Below are 21,850 nucleotides of genomic sequence, written 5' to 3'. Positions count from 1 at the left end.
ATGGCTTAAAATATTTTAATAGGTTGATGAGCTAAGAAAGAATCTTTTTAAAATTTTTTGAATCTGATTAAAATTAAGGAAGTTATGACTATTTTTGTGCCTCACACGTTTGGATATTTTTTCCTCTTTAAGACCATATGCGTTTTGTCACATTTTTTACACTACTTTTTCATCATTTCATTTTTTATAATGCTATATCTTTGTTAAAACAGAAAATTAAGCAATGAAATTTACCATATAAGTGAATTTTTGTGCTACAAATTAGAATATGCTGCTGAAATTCTCGAGAAATTAATGGTTTCTAAATAATCTCAGATTTAACAACGAAGCTCGCCTGTCTATTTAATTTGCTCGATTTCGGGAAGATAAATATTCAACATTTGTCGCTCGCCACATGTGGGTTAGTCTTTTTCCTATAACATTTTGGGAAAATAAAAAATAAAAAAAAAAAGCGTTCCGCAGTAAATGAAATACTATCCCGCAGTCAAACTTGACCTCATTAACTCATTAAAACAGGCACCTGCCAAATCCAAGTAATTAAATAAATTCAAACGTATTTCCGTTAGCATCTCACGGTGGGGCAATGGTTAATGTCGCACGTTTTTTTTTCACACTTTAATTTACAAGTTTGCCTCAAGGGTTCGGGTTTGGGTTCGATCCTCATACTTACTTTTTTTTTTTTTAATCCCCCCAAACACCCGGGCAACGTCCTCTCATGACGATTCCGCTTCTACGCTTGTGTCATACGACGTCGTAACCTGATTTCCTTTAAATATTTGAAAAAGCAACACAATTTTGTGGACGTTGTCTTAGCTCAGTTGGTTAGAGCACAGCCTCATTACCAAAAGGTTTTGTGTTCGAATCGTGGTGTGAGATATCTTTTTTTTTTTTTTTTTTCTTTCGATTTTTTAAAAATTTTGATATTGAAGCATTTTAATATTTAAGCCATTTTTCATGTTTTTCAGATTTTTCTGTTTTTTTTTTTTTTTTTACATCGCTTATTCTTAGATTTTCATTACCCCCCCCCCCAAAAAAAAACACCCAGGCAACGCCAGGTACCCCCCCCGCCTTTTCGATTTTAATATTGAAACAGGGTTATTTAAGCCATTTTTCACGTGTATTTTTTTTTTGGGGGGGGGGGGTATTTTTCAGATTTTTTAAAGAAGTTTTAACGTTCGTTTTTCTGTTTTCTGTTTCTGATTTTTACATTTAACATCGTTTGTTTGCCTTACGTTAGTTTTTTTTGTGTTTTTTTCGATTTTTTTTTAAAGTTTTAACTTTTTTTTATATGATATTTAATTTTTATTTAATATTTAAAAATATTTACTTCGCTTATTCTTATGTTTTGACTACCCACACACACCTCTAAACACCCGGGTAACCCCCCCCCCCCTCTATAAATCTATAAGTCTATAAACTTATATAAAAAAAAAATATAAAACTTATAAAATTTATAAGTCTATAAATATAAAAGCGAAAATGTATGTATGTTCGCTTTTTCTGCGTGTCTACAAAAGGCTTCTTTCAGAGAAACGGTTGGTCGGTTAACAACTTTTTAAAACTTTTTATATCACATACAAATCGTAATATTTCACAGTTAACAACGAAGCTCGCCTGTCTATTTAATTTGCTCGATTTCGGGAAGATAAAGATTCGATATTTGTCGCATATAATATCTTCGGGGGGGGGGGAAAAAGCGTTCAGCAGTAAATGAATACTATCCAGCAGTCAAAACTTGACCTCATTTAAAACGGTCACCTGCTAAATCCAACTAATTAAATAAATTCAAACGTGTTTCCGTTAGCATCTCGCGGCGGGTCAATGGTTAGCATCGCACGTTTTTTTTTTTTCACACTTTAATTTACAACTTTGCCTCAACGGTTCGGGTTCGATCCTCATACTTACTTTTTTTTTTTTTTTTAATCCCCCCCAAACACCCGGGCAACGTCGGGTACCCCTCGCTAGTCTAATATATAAAAGGCAAAATGTGTGTGAGTGTGTGTATTTGTATGACTGCTAAAAACTTTCGACAGACAGAACAAAAATTCACAAATTTGGTATCATTTTAAAGCCCGACCCTCCGGACAACAAATATCGAAATTTTGGCCCGAAAGGACCACTAGAAATGGGTCAGCTGACCTTTTTTCTGCAGCCCCCCCCCCCAAAGTGACATTTTAACGTTAAATTCTACGTAATTTAAAAAACGCTGATTCATGTCACGTGACCAGACGTCTGCAAGCTATAATGTCGGCTGCTAATACACAAATTTACTGCCTTCGAAGGGTAAGTTGATATTATAACCCAGAGTTAAATATTAATTTTCGAGTTGAAAACTAAGTACCAACATAATTATCGCATTTCAAAACGTAGAATCCCAAATTTACACGGAAATTGAGGAGGGGAAAATAAAAATATTAGTGATTGAAGTTTTTTACCAATGAGATTATTTACTATGTTTTAAAATGTAAACAATGCGTTTTCCAAATCTAAAACATTACAAATAGCCGAGTATGAAAGGAAAGGAGAGAGACATACTATGAGTTAATCAGCGTTAAACAGGAATAACCCAGAAAAAAACTACATTAGGCACAGCAAAACAGTATACATTAATTTAAATTCTGTATATTTATAACAACAAAACGGTTGTTATTTATTTATTTGGTTGATGTGTGTATTTGAAATAAATCTTAATCAATCATTGCTAAAAAAAATGCTGCTTTTACAGGTTTCTCTAAAGCTTTATATCCCAGGTATCACCTCCCGCTTATTTTCTTAGAGGGAGGGGGGGGGCTAAAGATGAGACCCATTAAATTTTAAGGACAGATACTACACTTTGATCTTGAGGTTATGTTTTCTTATATAATCTTCAGTAAAGCATTTTACTATTATGGTATAAGGACCATGGTTAACTTTAACTTAGATTATCTTTTTTTATTTACATTTTTTGTGAAATATTTCTTACGGTGAAAACAGTTCATTAAACAGACATAACCCAGAAAAAAACTACATTAGACACAGCAAAACAGTATACGTTAATTTAAATTCTGTATATTTATAACAACAAAACGGTGGTTATTTATTTATTTATTGGGTTGATGTGCATATTTGAAATAACTCTAAGTCAATCATTGCTAAAAAAACACAAAAAACAATACGCTGCTTTTACAGAAACTGAATGGATTACATCATTACAGTTGGATATTTCTCTTGGACGTATCTCGCCGACCACTCGAGTCTGGCCGTAAGCTGCCGACCAACCGTTGACTGAAACGATTATATTTAAAAAAAAAAAAAAATTCAAATTTTCATTAACCAATTATAATTCCACAAACTTCCAAAATTAAGCGGTTTTATTTTCAAAATTTTTCAAATATTCAATATGAAACGTTTTTTTTTTAATTTTCCATTATCAGCCAATAGAATTCTAACATCTACAGATGCATTAGGTATATAAAGCTGTTTTATTATATTTACATTCCCAGTATCGCTTCTGAACACAGTGATATTGGTAAGTTATTTTTTTTCGTGATTTTGTTTTAATATTTACATATACAGCCGTTTTTTATACATAGTTCATTTTTTTATAACTACCTTATTTTCTGATATTCTATTAGTGACCAAAGTGACATTTATTAACTGTGGTAAAAAAAAAAAAAAAAAAAAAAAAATGAAGACATTTCCATGTCAAAGGTTTACTTTGTTTGTGTACTGACTTTTTTCCTTTTTTTAAAAATTATTGGACAGACAAAAAAAATTATAAAACCTTTCTATTTTTAAAATACACCACATGCCATATCATAAAACTTTACTGGCCCTTATGTCAACAGATCATCAAATCTAAGGGAGATAAACAGCATAAATATAGCAAAAATAAGCATATTTTGCAAGATATAATTTTGGACGCTGAAATAAGCAGTAGAACCATGAAAGAACGTTAAATAAAACAAAAAATTACACAATTACTGTAACCGAGTTCCGGAAATTGCTGAAGCAATTTACGAAAAGGAAATAAGTTAGCGAATTTAATCAATGAACTTAAAAATATAACCATGTTAAGTAACAAAACAAAAGTAAACAACCTTTTATAATGAAACTATCTTAATCAACAACAAAAATTAAATAAACTTGTTAATTAATCAAGAAGTTGTTGTCCAAATAGCCAAAGAAAAATGTTTTCCCCCCAAAAAAACCCCAAACACTTTATCTTGTACAGAATCTTTGAACGTTATTTTTTCCTACTTTAATCGTTGACAGAAATGAATGATTGCCTAAAATAAAGAAAAATAAATTTCTTATCTTTTATTTTCGCTTAAAAAAAAAAATACATTCACGGTTTAAATACTTCAAAATCTACTTCAAAAAAGTTATCTATTTTTGTTGTTTTGTGTATGTTAATTATTATGTGCCCCAAATTATACCTTGCAAAATGAAACTGTATCCCCCACTAGTTTATTTGAAAGGATATTCATTTCCAAATAAAACGGTGGTATTTTGAGGACTTAGTGCTTTGGTTTTTAAAATATGACGATTTTAGCAGAACTCCCTTGAAATCTGTGGTTATCCAAAGTGTTTTATCACCCGTGTGTATTGCTATTTCTATTGATGTATTCAAAGAATGATCTAATAATGTTAGAGAGTGGATTGAGAGAGGTGTGTAAATTATATTGGAGACCCGTTGACCGGAAGCGAGGGTCAGCTGATTGGATTGCGTGTGAGTCATGTAATCAGGTTAGCTGAATCAGAGATTGCGCTTGGACTTAGAAGGCAACGGGTGGCTTAACAGTTGTCTCCTCCCCTTCATTGGGGGGGGGGGATGCTGACGTGTGTAGAAATGAGACCAAGAGTAAACCACGCAAGCCAGAGATTCACTTTCCATTCTTCTGCGAGACATCTGGAAGTGAATAAAAACTTCCACATTTTGGAGTGATTGAATCTTCGTCCAAACAGGTTCCCGTCTCTTCTCAAAGACACTAGATGAATTCAGATGGACCAACATCGAAGACACACGAAGGTATGTTCAAATAATACATGTACCACACACACACACACACACACACACACCGGCATATGAACGAATAAACTGGACAACTAGGTGCTCACACACACACACCCTTATTATATCACACACGACGTTAACCCTTATTAGATAACACAACAATAAATGAAGTGATGATAACCTTATCTCTTTAATCTTGTGTTGCCAACAAACTTATGGAATGTTTATTGGTCCCCCGATTTATTGGAGAGGGACCTATGTTTTCAGTGGCGTCCTTGCGTCCGTTAGTTCAGACTATTGCCAGATAACCGTCCATTAGTTTTTTCTGAAATTTTGCCACAAATTGTATTTCATTAAATAGATATATACAATAAAAAAAAATTTTTTACAAAAATTCCCTTGCACCCCCAGGGGCTCAAAAGAGGTCAAAAATGGACAAAAATGACACATTTTGCCCCATAACTTTTGATCCATCCATTAGATCTTTTTGAAACTTGGCCAAAATATGGAGCCTATTATTCTTAATATAAATCCAATATGAGTGACCCTGACAAAATTCTGGTTCGCGTCCCCGGGGACTTTCAGTGCTAAAAGTGCTCCTTTCTGTGCCTCTTTTTTCATATTTCTCAAAAAAACTTGATATGTCTGATTGTGGTTTTTCACAGTGGTCAACTCAAATATACATGTGTTAAGGCCTGAAACTGCACTGTTATCCATTTAGACTGGGATTTGGTGTCCCCAGGGGCTCAAAAGAGGTCAAAAATGACCCAAAATGGCCAAAAATGACACTTTTTGCCCAATACCGTTTGATCTATCTATGAGATTTTCCTGAAACTTGGCCAAATTGTGGAGGCTATTGTTATTTATATAAATTCAGTATGGGTGACCCTGGCAAAATTCTGGTTCGCATCCTTCTGGGACTTTTAAGGCTAAAAAAAACATGCCGTTTTGAAGCTCTTTTTTTTTTCATATTCTTCAAGAGCTTGATGTGTATGTCTATATAGTAGTTTTCCATGGTGCTGAATTCAAATATACATGTCTTAATGAGTGAAACTGCATCGTTTGTTCATTTTCACTGGGATTTGGCATTCTAGGAGCTCAAAAGGGGTCAAAAATGCCCCCAAAATGCCCCCAAATTGCAAAAACATTTTTTACCCCATAACTTTTGCACTATCCATTAGATTTTTCTGAAATTTGGCGAAAATGTGAAGGCAAGGTTGGCCCTTCACACTTCTCGCATTCATCATTTCTTCACTATTTTTTGTGGTGTCATCTCACATGCATCACAAGAGGGGGACCACACACGCATGGTTTGTTATTTAAACTTGTAATTTCAATCATTATGCCAAACTGTCTTAAAGAAACACTTAGACTCTTGAAAAGATCTCTGAGTTAGAATGTATAAGATAGTAATTGAATGTCTGATAGCTGTTGAGGATGTCTTATTCTTAACTAGTACAAAATAAGAAAATTGAAAAAAAAAAGAGAATCTTAAGATCTCCATCATTCCAGTAATTATAGGAGCAACCAAAAGAAGAATTCCTAAAACTACTTGGCACTCCCAAGTGGGATATAAACAATTGCAGGAAGGTTACATTCTTAAAAAGATCTCTTGGTTAGAATGTCTGAGATAGCAGGTCAGTCTTTGGTATCTGGTAGGATGCCTCATCTGTAGCTAGAAAAAAAAAAAAAAGAATTAGGCATCATGGTACAGTTCATCAAATCCTGGTCAGTACGAGTTAGTCTATCACAAGGATATGTTCCATTATCTGTATGGGATTTTCACAAGGGCAGTTGCTTGTTGTTGTTCTTCCCTGCATATGGAGGTTACTGATTGTTCTTCCACTCTTTACATTTGTTTTGGGCTATCCAGTCCTTCCTTGGGAAATTCGTTCCCTGTGAGAGAAATTCTTTTGGTTCTTGGATAGCTTCATTCAAGTAGTCATTTCAATTCATTATCTGTGGTCATGCAGGGTGAAGGCTCTCTTTCATTATAAAACTGCGTTTTGATTTTAAATATGGAGAGAGGCCATGCCAGTCAATTTGTACACCGCTAGCTAATCTTAGTGTTCCAGAAATTCTGCGGTGGCTCAGAAAGCCAGCTAATATGTATATGAATTTGTATAAATCAATACAGAAGTAGGATTTTCTTTTGTATTATTTTTTATGCAGGTGCAAACTAGCAATACACATGAAAAGATTTAAATAGCTTAACATATTTCAATAATAGCATACATAGAAAGAGCTTGATAATCTACGAAAGAATCTTTTGAAATTTTTAAAATCCAACCAAAATTAAGGAAGTTATGACTATTTTTGTGCCTTGCACGTTTGAATATATTTCCCTCTTTAAGACCATATGCATTTTGTCACATTTTTTACACTACTTTTTCAATAAAAATGCTATATCTTTGTTAAAACACCAAATTAAGCAATGAAATTTACTATAAAAGTGTATTTTTGTGCTAGGAATTAAAATCTGCTACTGAAAATCTCCAGAAATTAATGGTTTCCAAATAATCTGCAGTAAATGCACATAAATATGCTACAATTCCTTAAAAATGCCATGTATTCATTAAAAGAAAAGTTAGAGAATGCAAAGCTGAATTGTAAGGCATTTTATGTACAAAAACTGAAATCTCAATCTAGGACTGTTTAAAAATGAATATATTGCAATATTTCTTTGGTATTAATTAGTGTTGGTATGATTCCTAAATATTTTCCGATTCCAGGAAAATGTTGATTAATGATTCCCATACCAAGTACAATTCCAATTCCAATGGAATTGTTTTTTTTTAAATATACCATTATATAATCAGAGTTTTTGTGTAACGAAAAAAGTTTGGTACAGCGAAAAAGTAGAAATAAAATTAAAGGAATTTAAAAAACGATTTGATTTTTTTCGTAAAATTTCTTTCATTGAAAAGTCAAAATAAAACATGCACCATGAAATAAATATCAAGAAAATGTCACGATTAATTCAACAAAAATACAATAGCATCAAATTTCAAGGGGAATAACATGTTTTATCTTTTGATAGTCATTTTGTTTTATTTTCTCTTTATCTTCGATAACTCTTTAAAAATTTTTTTTTTTTTTTAGCTTCAATCGCTAACTGATTTTTATTCCACTTTCTAGAATGTTCTTATTTCTAAATTAAATTTAAAAATAACTAAATCTTTGATTAAATTTTTAGCCTTTTATAATCAATCATCTCAAATTATTTCTATTTATTTGACTTTTAAAAAAATATATTTAACAATAATTACGTTATTTTTTAAATGTAAATAAATTGGTTTATTTCTATATTTATTTTTATTATACTCGTGCTGGTCAAAATAATAGAACATATATAAATTCATTCCGTTTGGGATAATTTTCGGCTTGTAAAATGTACAGGCAAGATATCTTATATTTAAGTAACAATTGCAACTATTTTTAATCATTTGAGGAGGTGCATATGGCAGACAATGAGTACTTTATTGTCACATTAGAAAAGTCAACATTTCAATTTAATAGAACATTTTGTCGTTGAGTAATCTTAAACTCAAAAAAACTTTGCAAATATTGTTTAAAAAGATTTTTAAAACGATTTAATAATACTGTATAAGTATGGGTCACTCTAAAGACATATCTTTGCCTGAGAAGCAGCGTATCTTTGATTTGCGGGCAGAAGAAAAGACGCACATGGAAATTGCAATCAAAGTTGGATGTTCAAGATCGGTGGGGATCAATGTGCTCCAGAAAAGGTGCTGCGAGTGTTTGCAACAGCAATCGCAAGAAATAGGGACGAAAGAAAAGCAATTGCAAGAAATAGGGACGAAAGAAAAGCACCACTGAAAAACAAGACTGGGCACTGGACAAGGTGGCAAAGAAAAGTCGATTCCAATCAACAAGTCACATCACTGAAATGTGGAAACGGGCTTCTGGTGCTGACGTATTGAGAAGCATATCTGAAGGCTCCGCAACTGGGATGTCGAAATCATATAGTTGCCACCAAACCGCTCCTTAACAAGAAGCAAGTGTTGAAGAGGCTACGATGGGCAACTGCTCATCAAACCTGGACTGTAGACGAATGGCGGCGTGTGATCTTTTCAGATGAGTCTCGATTTTGTATCTCCTTTGGTGACCAAGGGCCACGTGTTTGGCGAAGAACCACGGAACGGTATAACCAAGAATGCGTGAAGAAGTCTGAAGTTCCCGCAGTCTTGCATGGTTTGGGGCTGTATGTGTGCTAAAGGTGTGTGTAATTTATGGTTCATCAAAGGAACTGTAAACGTAAAAGTGTACCAAGATATCCTGGAAGCTAATCTACTGCCAGTGTTGGGTAACCAGTTTAACAGGGAGGCTACAGACATCATTTTTCAACATGACTTGGCACCGGCACACTCTGCCAGCACCACGTTTTCCTTGTCCCAAGAATGATCGATCCCTGTTCTTGAATGGCTGGCGAACTCACCAGATTTTAATGCTATTGAAGCCTTGTGGGATCAGATGAAGAGGAAGCTCCGCAAAGAAAAACCTGCTACCCTTGTAGCCATGAACATTGCAATCCAGAACACATGGGATTCAGTGTCTACACAGGATTACGAGAAGCTTGTTGATTCCATGCCCCGGCGAATTGATGCTGTTATCAAGCCAAAAGGTGCTGCTACTAAATATTGATTAATTTTATTTGTATTTATGTTAATAAAAAACTATTTTGTTTACTTACGTGCATTGTTCTATTATTTTGAAACACAAAATATTCAAAAACTGACATTGCAATTCATATGAAAAAAAAAAGCATTGTCGTAAAACAAGTCTTTCAGTTAGTTTGGCATGATAGGGATATTTTAGCACCAATTACATCTCACAGATTGTCCTCAATAAGAATTTATCGACAAAAAACATGTTCTATTTTTTTTGACCAGCATGAGTATAATTATATACTTATCATCCTTTAATGTTTATTCTTATTTAATGTCTTAATTTATCTCTTTATTTCTATATAAAAATGTACATTTTTGGTAATTGTTTATTTCTATTGTTAAATAAAAGCCATTTATTGAACTTTCGAAATTGCCTCCCCTTAATGCTGTTTCTGACAACCTTTTTATTTTTATTTTTTGTTAGGGGTTAGGAAACCTTTACTTATGCTCATATCACGACTGTGATACCAGGCATCAGTGAATGTTGACCAAGCTCCTACAGTCCTTTAGTTGAACGGCTCTGAGTAACTAGTTAGTTTGCAAAGTTAGGGTTCAAAGGATTAAAAAAAAAATTAAACTTTTTTCCTTTTTTAATAAATTTTTCACATTTTTTTTTGTTTTTGTTGTGCAAAGAAGTTCTAAAAGAAATGTTTAATTGCTTCATTCACAGAATATTTTAATGAAATGTAAATTTCTAAAAGAAAAATAATTAAATTCACCTACTGCATTTATTTAACAGATAACAAAATGGTTGTTTTCTTTTGTAGTTTTCGAAAGACCTTAAGCGGAACCATCAGTCAGCATAATATGTACTTCTAACGTTTTTGTTTTTGGATATTCAAACAAGCTTGTCAAAGTTTTGCGAACTGATACCATGTGATCAGTTTCACTTTAGTTTTCGAAATATTTCCTGAAACAGCCTTCGTTCAGCAAATAGAAAGTACATATATTGTTCTATGTTTAAATAATTTGACTTTGCTTGTTTTATTTTTAAAAAATATAAAGGTTGACAAGACAGATTTTTCATTCATTTAAGGAAGAGTGTCAGTAAAAAAAAAGAAAAACTTGCCAAAAGATGAGCCCCCCCCCTTTTTTTTAGTCACCAGTTGGAAAAAACACTGATTTTTAACATGATTTACTCGCAATGAGAGCACTGTAAAATCTTTTTTCTCTAAGGGTTAAGTATTCATCAACTTTTTCATAGACTTGACGTAGTTAGACTGTTTTATACATAAATAAACTTCACTCACAAATGAAAACAATGTTACCTTGCACCCCTAAACTTTCGCAACAGAGCAAACATAACTAATCATGGGCCTTGAAGTTTTGAAACGGACAGACAGCGCCTATGTATGTGACAGAATAAGAAAACTCATTAAGATAAATAAAGATTACCTTTCAAATAGTTAATAAAATTTTGTATATCATATTAAATATGTTATGAAAAGTTCTATGACATTTTTATCATAAATTTTTGTCAGCATTAATCTCAGTTCAAACATAGTGCAACTTAAAAATATAAGAGAATTGTAATGAAAGAATCGTAAATCTAAGGTATTTTTTAACGATGCGATTCTGATTCCGATTCCCCCCAAAATACACAATTCTTACAATTCCGATTAATCGTCTCATCACTCGTATTAATGTAGATTAATACCTTCCGTTACCCCTCCCCATCTGACCACCTCTACAAAGTATATGATTCTACCTTTATAGACAATTACGTGAGAACACTTTTGAAAAACTTTAATGAAAGATAAACAAAACTTATTTTGGAATTTAATGTAAAATGATTTCCCATCTTAAACCATTCCAGTATTTTAAGGCAGTTAACCCATTTTTTTTTTCTAGATAAATCCTGGGAGTTTTTTTGTTTTTTTTCTAAAAGGCGATTATGTGTGGTTTTTGTGCAATTATTAGTAGGTGGGGAGGTTGCCACTCTGACTTTGGGTTAATAATAGGGTTAAGGGAAATTATGTGTGAACATCCTGAAGACTTGACAGAAACAAAACAAAAACAATTTTAGAATTTAGAGTGAGGGTTAGTTTTACATAAATTTAATGTAAAATAATTTGCCATTTCGAAACCATTCTAACATTTTAGGAGAGTTGACCAATTTATTTTTTTATGGGAGATTAATTATGTGCATTTTTCTTTAAGAACAAGTTTTTGATGCATATGTAGCTTATTATTTATTGTGAAACTTTACAAACAGTCAAAAATAAATGTTATTTAAAACAAGTGATGTCACTAACAAAAAACGTGACCTTTGGTAAAGTACGAAGTATTTTTTGTCCCATCTATTTAAATATTAAAAAAACAAAAACAAAAAAAATGGTACTTCTACAGTTTATTGCCGAAAATGGAGAAGCCATTTTTTTCGGACATCTGTCATTAGAATCAGGAAGTAATCAGTATTTTAAATTATGGCCGAAGTAGGAAATAAATAACAAAAAAATTAAACTAGATATTAATTACTTCCGAAAAGAACTATGAAAAAAAAAGTAAATAAAAAAAGTGAAAAAGAACATATATCCGTTATTGTTTAATTTGTTTGGATTTAATTAATTAATGAAAACGGGAAAGTTTTTCATGAAACGTATATATATTTTTTTTATTAAAAACAGAAAATGAAAATGACATATTCATAATTGTTTAAACTGAGTGAGCACCATTTAAAAACCAAAACATTTATTGTATAAAAATGTATGAACATATAATTGTAAAGACATTTATTGAAACGTCTTTAAGAAAATACAATTTTAATAAAATACTGTTGTAATTTTCTTATTTCCTACTTCATTCAGTTTAAAATACTGATTTATCCCTCTGATTTTAACGATATGTGCCCGAAAAAAAAATGGCATCTCCACTGTAGAAGTACTAAAAAACTTTTTGCCAAAATTGAAAAATTATTCACAAATTTTGAATGAATTTAATTTTTATTTTTGATTACATTTAATATCTTTTTCTACTGTTTTTGTTCCTTAACTGAGCACCTCTGACATCGATTTTGCATTTTTTTTTTTTTTATAATCAGGTAGATTAGTTTCTATGCAATATTAATCTGCTGAAAACATAAGACGAAATTAAAAATATAAAGGGTTGTACCGCTCGTACATGTGAACCAAAAAAAAAAAAAAATTATATTTTACATCTTCTGTTGTTCAAAGTGAAACACGATATTTTTTAAATTTGACTAATATCCAAATTTTTTAAATAATTATGTGGTTGATAACAAAAAAACTCTAAACATGTAAGAAATCTTTTTATAACCAAAATTTCTATTAAAAAAAAAATAGATCTGGAATAAAAATCAAAAACAAAAAAAAAACGACTGTTTACATCATGCTATTACTTCTGCTTCTGATGCTATTACTAATACTACATGAGTCTACATTCAAACTAAAAACGATTTTGTTCCCAATATCATGTTTTTAAATTGCTATGTACCACAAGACAAAACAATATACTATTATTTTTTCAACGGATAAACATAGTAAAAAGATTGTTTTATTTAAAAGTGGGTGTCCGAAAAAAATCTTTCAAAATTTTTCAAACTCGTCATGTTGAAATCTTTTTTGAACATAACAAAAAATGAATGGTCAAATATATTTTGCACATCCGAAACTATTAAAATTGACATTCCTTCTGGCTAGTTTCCGAATTTCATAAAAAAAATTCTTACTACAAACACAGTACAGACATTTATAAATCAGGGGGAGTTGTTACAAAATCTGACCGAAAACGCTGTTTTATGATGTTAACATTTTTATCACTTTATTTGCTTTTTAAAAAATATAATGTACGTTATTTATTAATTCATTCATTTGAAAGTATATTCATTTCCAAACAAAACAGTGGTATTTTGAAAACTTAAAACGCTTTGGTTTGTAAAATATAACTATTTTAGCAGAAGCCCCTTGAAATCTGTGATTATCCAAAGCGTTTTATTTTCCATGTGTATTGCTATGCAAACTGAGTCTTCTCTTTGGCGTAAACATTTTAATTGATCTTAGATTTCAAAAATGACAATCAAAAAAGGGGATTATTCCTAGGCGAATAGTCTCATAATAAGAGAACATATACTCCCCCTCCCCCCAGGAGGAAGTAATGCATGGAAGGATAGGATCATGGCCACAGAACAGAAAATATGCTTCTTCTCACCCCCGTAAAAAAAAAAAAAAAATGAACAAAAATATTATTTTCACATCACTAAAACACTCATAATTTTATATTATTGGACTTCTGTTATTTTTTCAATCTAGTCATTTTGAGAAAGTGCTATGTTCGAGTGCTGTTGTACACAACTGAACAGTTATATTTATGTGAAGGTAGATTTCCACATTTTCAAATTGATTTATTATTATTGGCAATATAATCGCTTAAATTATTTAATTTGGTCCAGTACTTATATAAGTGATTTTTAAATAATCACTTAAAAATAAAAATCAGCAAGGTTCATTTTAAATTAAAGAATGTAATACCAATTGTCTATCATAAGTTTAAAAATGGTCAAGCAAATAAAAAGTAAAAACTAAAATGACTTTATTGCATCCCTAGGAATGCCAGATAGGTACACTAGTATATATAGGTGTGTGCATGTAAGTAATTTTTCATTATTTATTCCTTGAATTTAATCTATTTTTTTTCTTTTCTCCTTTCAGATTGGAAAGCTCTCCTTGCCGATATTGTTTAGAAAGCATGATGTTACAGGTGAGACACAAAATACTTTGAAATATTATTTCCATTATCAAAATAGAAAAATGAAAAGAATAAACGCTTCTAATTTTGTTTTTACTTGTGTTTCCTTCCACAGAGTACACCTCCGATCAAAGAAAACTCGTGGCGACATCGACGGTTACGTAGTGAATTAAAGACTCTGAAGACTGATCCTCCGGAAGGTATACAGGCAACCCCATTAGATCAAAACTGCTGCCATTGGCAGGCCTCTATAACTGGGCCCCAAGGGAGTCCATATGAGGGAGGGCAATTCCTGCTTTATTTGCAAATTCCTGATAGGTAAGTATTTTTTTTTTTCCATGGAGGTCACTACTTATCAAGGCCCGGAAGCCACTCAGGGATAAGGGTTATTGCGTGTACAGTAATCAATGAGATAGTATCGTAGTAATCATTAGTATTGGACATTTGATAGGGTGTCTTACTTAAGAGAGCAGTTTGTCAGGAATTTGTTTATGTTAGACTTGAAGACATCCAAGTTGTAGTCAGGTGGGAAACAGGCAAATGGAAGAGAGTTCCACAGTCGTGCACTTCTAAGAAAGAAGCTCTGCTCATGGAATCTACGTTTGGATTTAGGCACAGATAAAGAGTGGGGAAAATTAATGACAGTAGTTTCAGCTAGATGGGTGTTTTTCATGAAAGATTGGCGAGGGGGACCAGAGATTGGAGCTCAGATGAGCACTTGCCATGAAAATAACGCTAAAACAAAGACAGGCTTGCAACGTCTCTTCTGTGGGAGAGAGGTTGCAGGGAAGAGAAAAGGGCATCCCCCACTAAGCCACAAAATCTATTTTGTACTCTGTCAAGGCAGGATAGGCTGCTTTTAGCAGCTCCTGCCCAGATGTGGCAGCAGTACCCCATCCTTGAACATACTTGGCTTTTATACAGATAGAGAGTTGCATCAGTAGTGAGATATCTTCTGGAGCGGTAGAAGGATCCCACCATTTTGCTTATTCTAAAAATAATATACACCAACCACTTCTTTTATAAACATAGACATTGTTTGACCTATGGTGTGCTTATAATACAATGCAATTTACAGCATTCAAAATAAATTAGGAATTCCAATGAGATAAAATCTAAAATATATATATATATATATATATATATATATATATATATATATATATATATATTATATATATATATAACTTTATTAAACATTCCAAAGTCACAGAAGTATTCACATTCATATTATTTTATTGCTATGTTTTACATTGGATGGCATGAATATACCAAATGTCATCAGAGACTTACATTAGTTCTTCACAAAAAATGTTTTTTTGATTAAAAAGGATGTAATGTTAAAGTGAATTGGAAACTTTCGGAAATCACAAGAGAAAACAGAAAAAAAAATCTAAAAACTTAAAAAAAACTAGTAAGAAATCTTATTATAGAAAAAAATATTGAAACCCACTGATATGAAAAAGATATACATTAATTCAGGCATAAGGAAATAAAGCCCATACCTGGAATGTGAGCTAACGTTACAAGAGTTACGCATTTATGTTTAGAAGAAAATATTTTGCTCAAAAAACATGTTAAATGTATTTGTAAAATATTAATATTATTTGTTACAAATTAATATTATTTATTAAAAATTAATATTATTTGTTAAATATCAATAAGAAAAATCTTCATTTTAGTTAGATTTGATTCACATATTCAATTTTTGAAACTAGAAACAACCCAAAATTCAATGCAGTTTTCAGGAACGTTTTAAGTAAACAAACAAAATTATAAAGGTTGTTTCCTTTTCATAAACAGAAAAACTGGTATTTTTATTTTGATAAAATTTGATGTAGCTTATCAATACAATCTATGTAATAACATTTTGATTGTTGTACATGCATTATCACTAATACACTTTTTTAAAAGATGACATTGCTCAATCTCCCAAGATGCAACACAAAAAAGTAATTTATTTAAATTTAAGGCAATACTTTCTCCTGTGAGTGTGGACTAGGTGTAAGGGTCAATGTAGTATATTTGGCAATCCTCTGACATTACCTCCTCTTTTGAGGTTGCCATATAGTATTTGTTTTGCTTTATAAGGCTGTCTTGCTTGGGGGGAGAGTATTCTTGAGACCATCCACATGAACATTACTTCCTTCCTTAGGAAGGTGGATAGTATCCTCCGGAGAATTACCTCCTCCGTTAGTATTGTAGGGGAGTGCAGTGTACTAAATTTTCTGTCCTAATGGAGGCACCCTCTCAGACTTACCTCTTTATATTTTAACTAGCAGGCCGCTTGGCATTGCCTGATCGTAAAATCTGTTTAATATAATATTTTGATGCAGATTTTGTATTTATTAGTATACTAGCCTGAGTGTCCAGCGTTGCCCAGATGTTATGAGGTGTGTGTTGAGCAAAAAAAAAAAAAAAAATGATGCGAAGGCGGAAAAGAAAGTGAAAGAAAATCTGACGTCTTACCGCTACTCCATGACGCGACCAGAAGTCTAAATCGTTCAAATTTATCGTAGTCAATCAAAATCAAAAGATGACTTTCAGAAATGGCGTTGCTTTTAAACCTCCACCGAAAGGAAATTACACAAGGTCGTTTTTAATGTGGGGGAAAAACCAGCTCCCTAAAAGGGGGCACTCTGGCAGTATCCAAATAAATAGTAATTGTTTCAGTATGAAGGGTTTCCTCTACATTGACCAAGGACCAATTACAGTACAGATATGCCAGGTGTTTGCATTCCAATGGTTTCGCTTTATTTATCTGAAAAAGACAAACAAACACTGGAGATGACGGTATGGTGGGATTTTGTATAACTCAATCAAAAAAAAAAAAGATATAGACAATGTCCGTTTGCGAATCTGAGATATTATGATCTAGGAAGAACTTCTCGTGGAATCTAACCAACGCGAGAAGCCAGGGTGTTTGGAGGTGTGTGTTGAGCAAAACAAAAAGTGGTAGTTGGCAGGCAGGCTCAAACCCGTACCGCAAAGGAGGAAAAAAATGTGAAAAAAAGCAGGATCTTTGCCATTGTGTCCATCACCAAAGTGCAAAGGTTTAAATTAAGGTTAGTCAATCGAAAAGAGACGATGACCTTTGAAAATATCGACAAAAAAAATGACTGCTCCTTGTAAAAGTTGAGGGTGAAAGAATTAATGTTTTTAGCCAAGTTTTCAATATTTGTCATCCGAAGGGTCGAGCTTCAAAAACGATATTGATCTTGTGAAAATCCGTTGCCTCTGTTGAAAGTTTTAGGCAGATATACATACATACATTTAAACAGACAGGTGAGATTTATATAATAACTAGCGTGAGTGCCCAGCGTTGCCCGGGTGTTTGTCGGTGTGTGTGTAGGAAAAAAAAAAGAAAAGTTTTTGTAGGCAGATAGGCTCGAACCCGAAGCCTTGAGACGAAGGCGGAAAAGTGAAAGAAAACTTGATAACTTACCGCGACGCTAAGCAGGCAGAGAAGTTAGAATGGCGGAAATGAAACGATTAAAGAGTTAAGTGAATGAGTTCACACATGAGCGTAAACTTAATGAGGTCGAACATCACACCATAGGGGAATGAAATCCTGCACTCAACTTTGGCGTTTTTTTGTTTTGTTTCCCCAAGATGCTGGGGAAAACCAGAAAAAAAGGGAAGTGTCCAAATGAATAGCAATTGTCTGATATGATGGGGTTTCCCAGCATTTATCAAAGCTTATTGCATTTCTGGATGCCCCTCGCATGAGTGCCAGAGAGCTCGTTTGCTACGGAATCAGTTTTGCTTTTTTATACGGAAAAGCCAAAGTAACACGCAGAGAGTAAGAAATATTGTGAAAATAGCATGTAAAAGTCGCTCAAATAAAAGGTAGACACAACTTCCTTTCGTAAATCGAAGATATTATGATCTAGGGAGCATATAAAAAGTTGTAAGAATTAGTGACTAAACACCCCCCGCCCCCAAAAAAGCCTTTTCCGGACATAAAAAATGTGCACACACAAACACACATACATATTTTCGATTTTATATAATAGATAGATTATATTGGACCCAATATATATAGTAATGATTTAAAAGGTTTAAAAACCAAAAATGAATAAATGATTGGTATACCACCACCAAGAATCCAAACCAAAATGTTTAACTAACGATTTACTTTTTCGTTTGACATTAATGACTGAGCTCTGAAGACATGTTTGTTGCAAGGCTAAAAATTAAAATATGAACCAATAGTTATTATGCTACGCATGTATATTTGTAATGCTGTCATTCGACCTTCACCTGACAAATTTCATTTTTCTAATTTCCACTCTTTTGTACTGATTTTCCCTGACTAAAACCCAAATATAAAGTTTTGCATGGGTTCGAATACCCTGTCTATTAAGTTTCATGTCTGTAGACCAAAAACTGACAGAGGAGTTTGGTAAGCAAAATTGTGTAAACAAATATTCATACATAAATATATATAGAAAGAGGTTTGTGTTTACTACAAACTTTTTATGCAAATATTACGCAAGTATAAATCATGTAGCATATCTGCATGAATACAATTACACGTAATAGTTAACTAAAGATGATCATCCCATAAGAAAACCGAAAAATAAACTAATAGGAAATTAAGATGAATGTTTAAAAGAATGTGCTAATTTGCTAGATCTTTTGCAGATGAATGCAATTCTATGACTCATATATAACAAAGTTGTATTTTCTTTTTAAATAAATAGAAAAAAGGGTTTTTAATATGAATATTGATACACAAAAAAACCCCTCAAATTTATGAGAGTATAGATTGTATGTAGAGATAGAAATATAGAAAGTGATATAGCGCATGTTGTACCACTCAGCCCTGAAGATGATGGCTGAACTATCATTGGACTTGTATTTAATGTAACCTCCTCTCTTTGTATATTTGTTGTGATTTTTTTATTTTTTTTATTTCAATACACATTGTTGACTTTGTCTAAAACGTCTAACATTTAAATCAAACATCAAAAAACTATTTAATATCTTGATAACATTCTGTTTGTTCGATTTCAGTTATCCAATGAAACCTCCGAAAGTGAGATTCATCACAAAAATCTTCCACCCCAACATCAGTCGACATGGCGACATTGGATTAGATTCAATTCACCACAATTGGAGTTTAGCACTGACTATTTCTAAAGTTCTTATCAGTATCCAGTCTTTACTGACGGACCCTTATTGTCATGTTTGTATGGAACCTACTATTGGACAGCTTTATATCTATGATCATAATGAATTCGAGCGGATAGCTCGGCTCTGGACTTGGAAATATGCTATGCACGATTATCTCATGCCAACTGACATCAATATGAATGGTGTATGATGTTGGGCTAATTTTTGATTCATCAGATAGGACTGACTTGAATTGATGTTATTCAATCTGGATTTCCAATATATTTTGTAATATACAATAAGTATTTTACGCTCTTTCCTTCCATTGTTCACAAATGAGATGCAACTTGATATGCTTTTCAACTGAAGTCAGATTTTCATCTCAATTTTTTTATTTTAATAATCTTATTTCAATCTTTGGGCTTGTACTCGTTTTTGTATTTATGGTGTGTGTACGTGTGTGTGTGTGTGTGTGTGTGTGTGTGTGTGTGTGTGGTTCTGGCTCTATTCATAAGAGAGCGAATGAAAGTACAAAGGTGTAAAAAAGAAAAGGCCAAGGGGAATGGGTGGGGTGATGCAAACCTGTGATTTTTCTGGACGCAAAGATACTGGTTCACTTAATCAGTGATTATTTAGCTTTATGAAAAAGAATTCCACATTTACTTTTAAAAGAAAGTTAATATTCAGTGAATCTGTGTGAAGAAATGAAACAGATGAAACCTTTTTAAAGGTTCTAACATTTTACTCAGCATTAATAAATAATTTAATCAAATTATTGAATATTTGTTATGCGAAACTCAGATAAATAATAAAAAAAAACTAAATACTTGTCTGCATGGATTCAGATTCAGCTTTCAATGTTCTTTTAAATAAAATGACAAAGTGCAAAAGTTTTAATTCTTTTGATTGCTCTTTCAAACGAATGGAGACAACAAAATTGTGAAGTTAGCAATCAGCAATAGAATGTTCAGAATGTGAAAAAATATATAATTATTTCCACAGCCAGACAATGTCGCAGCTCACAAGCTAGGTTAGTGTCTCGTGATGGCATCGTCTTTATGAGTATAAAAAAAAAATCCTACTTGTGAGACGTCCGCTTGGGTTATAGCTGGTTGCGATGACCACATCCCTTGTTCAGTATGAGGTAGGTTCAATCCACTGTCGGATTTCACTGAGGTTTGCTTGATCTATGTCAGTTAATAGGTGTTCTTGTGTGTGTGGCATGTTTGCTCAGTTGGTAGAGTGCTTGTAAATCTCGAGTTCGGTTGTGTTTAAATGAGGGCGAAATTCGAGTCTTAAACTTCTGGTTTGTTGGCTGTCATGGCTCTTGTGAGCTGCAACATTGTCTGGCTGGGGAAATAATTATTTATTATTAAATGAAGCTAACAAAGAATATATCTTTAACAAAGCAAACTTATCAAGATAGGAAAAGCTCAACAAAGTTAAGAGGAGCAATTGTATCAAATAAAAAATGAGGAATAAAAGTACAATATAACTTTATTATATTATTAGCTCAATAAGGAAATAAGAGAAAAATCTTTTTAGGCCATGATATTTCAAAGCTAAAATGCTTCTCATAAGAAGAGGGGAAGGGCCAACATTATACCGAATACAAAAAAAAACTGGCTTAAGAACATTTAGATTAGAAATGAAGGAAGTATATATTAAGGCATATTAAAGAAAATGTAAAATCCAAGAATAAAGTCTTAAAATATAACTACAAAGACGGAATGAAGCATGAATAGGAAGATAAAAAGTAAAAGAATTAAAAGGGGTAGGATATAAGTAATAGTAAAAAGATAGGGATCACTAAGAAATAATGGGAATCATTAAAAAAGTAGACAATAAAAGAAGGGAAGGGGAGAAAAGAAAGAAGATAAATAAGACTAGGTACGGGGGATAGAAAGAGTAGACAAAAAATGCGGCAATACATATAAAAGGGGAAAAAATTTATACATGTAATAAGAATTAAAGAAAAAATCTTCAGAAAATAAAGGAAGGAAAATACCAACTTTATATAAAAAAAAAACCACAGTGAAGTCCTAAAAATGTCTAAACTTTATAAAAGTTCAAGTAAAATTCTTAGAATGGTATTTTGAAGAAAAAATGGCAACTGTTTAAAAATCCAAAGGGTAGTAGGAGTTGACAATGAAATCTAGGTAAGTATTCCTGAAATAGGAAGACCCTCAAAACAATTCTAAAAGCTGGTAAAAATAAGATTTTACCACTTTCTCATCAGTAAGGAAAATGCCATGTGATAAAAATGAGAGATGATCCCCCCCCCTCTCCTGAGATGCGGCCAAACACTGTTGAGATTCAAGTAGAAAGACTTAAAATTGCA

General features: G+C 32.4%; 1 protein-coding gene across 2 annotated transcripts in view; it reads left to right on the top strand.

Annotated features, from left to right (window-relative positions):
* Positions 1–20,403, top strand: part of LOC145277821 (uncharacterized) — a 78,144-nt gene extending 57,741 nt beyond the window's left edge. For both annotated transcript variants that reach the window (XM_080129721.1, XM_080129720.1), the window contains exons 5-7: positions 14,355–14,403; positions 14,507–14,709; positions 19,411–20,403. In XM_080129721.1, coding sequence (XP_079985847.1) covers positions 14,355–14,403; positions 14,507–14,709; positions 19,411–19,720 — 562 coding nt within the window. In that variant the 3' untranslated portion in view covers positions 19,721–20,403. The remainder of the gene's footprint in view (positions 1–14,354; positions 14,404–14,506; positions 14,710–19,410) is intronic.
* Positions 20,404–21,850: the final 1,447 nt, after the last annotated feature.

This window comes from Euprymna scolopes, chromosome 6 (genome assembly GCF_053919585.1).
Source record: "Euprymna scolopes isolate OS-2025 chromosome 6, ASM5391958v1, whole genome shotgun sequence".
NCBI classification, from domain to species: Eukaryota; Metazoa; Mollusca; class Cephalopoda; order Sepiida; family Sepiolidae; genus Euprymna; species Euprymna scolopes.
The sequence above is the reverse complement of the archived record's forward strand: the minus strand, read 5'-3'. Positions and strand labels throughout refer to the sequence as shown.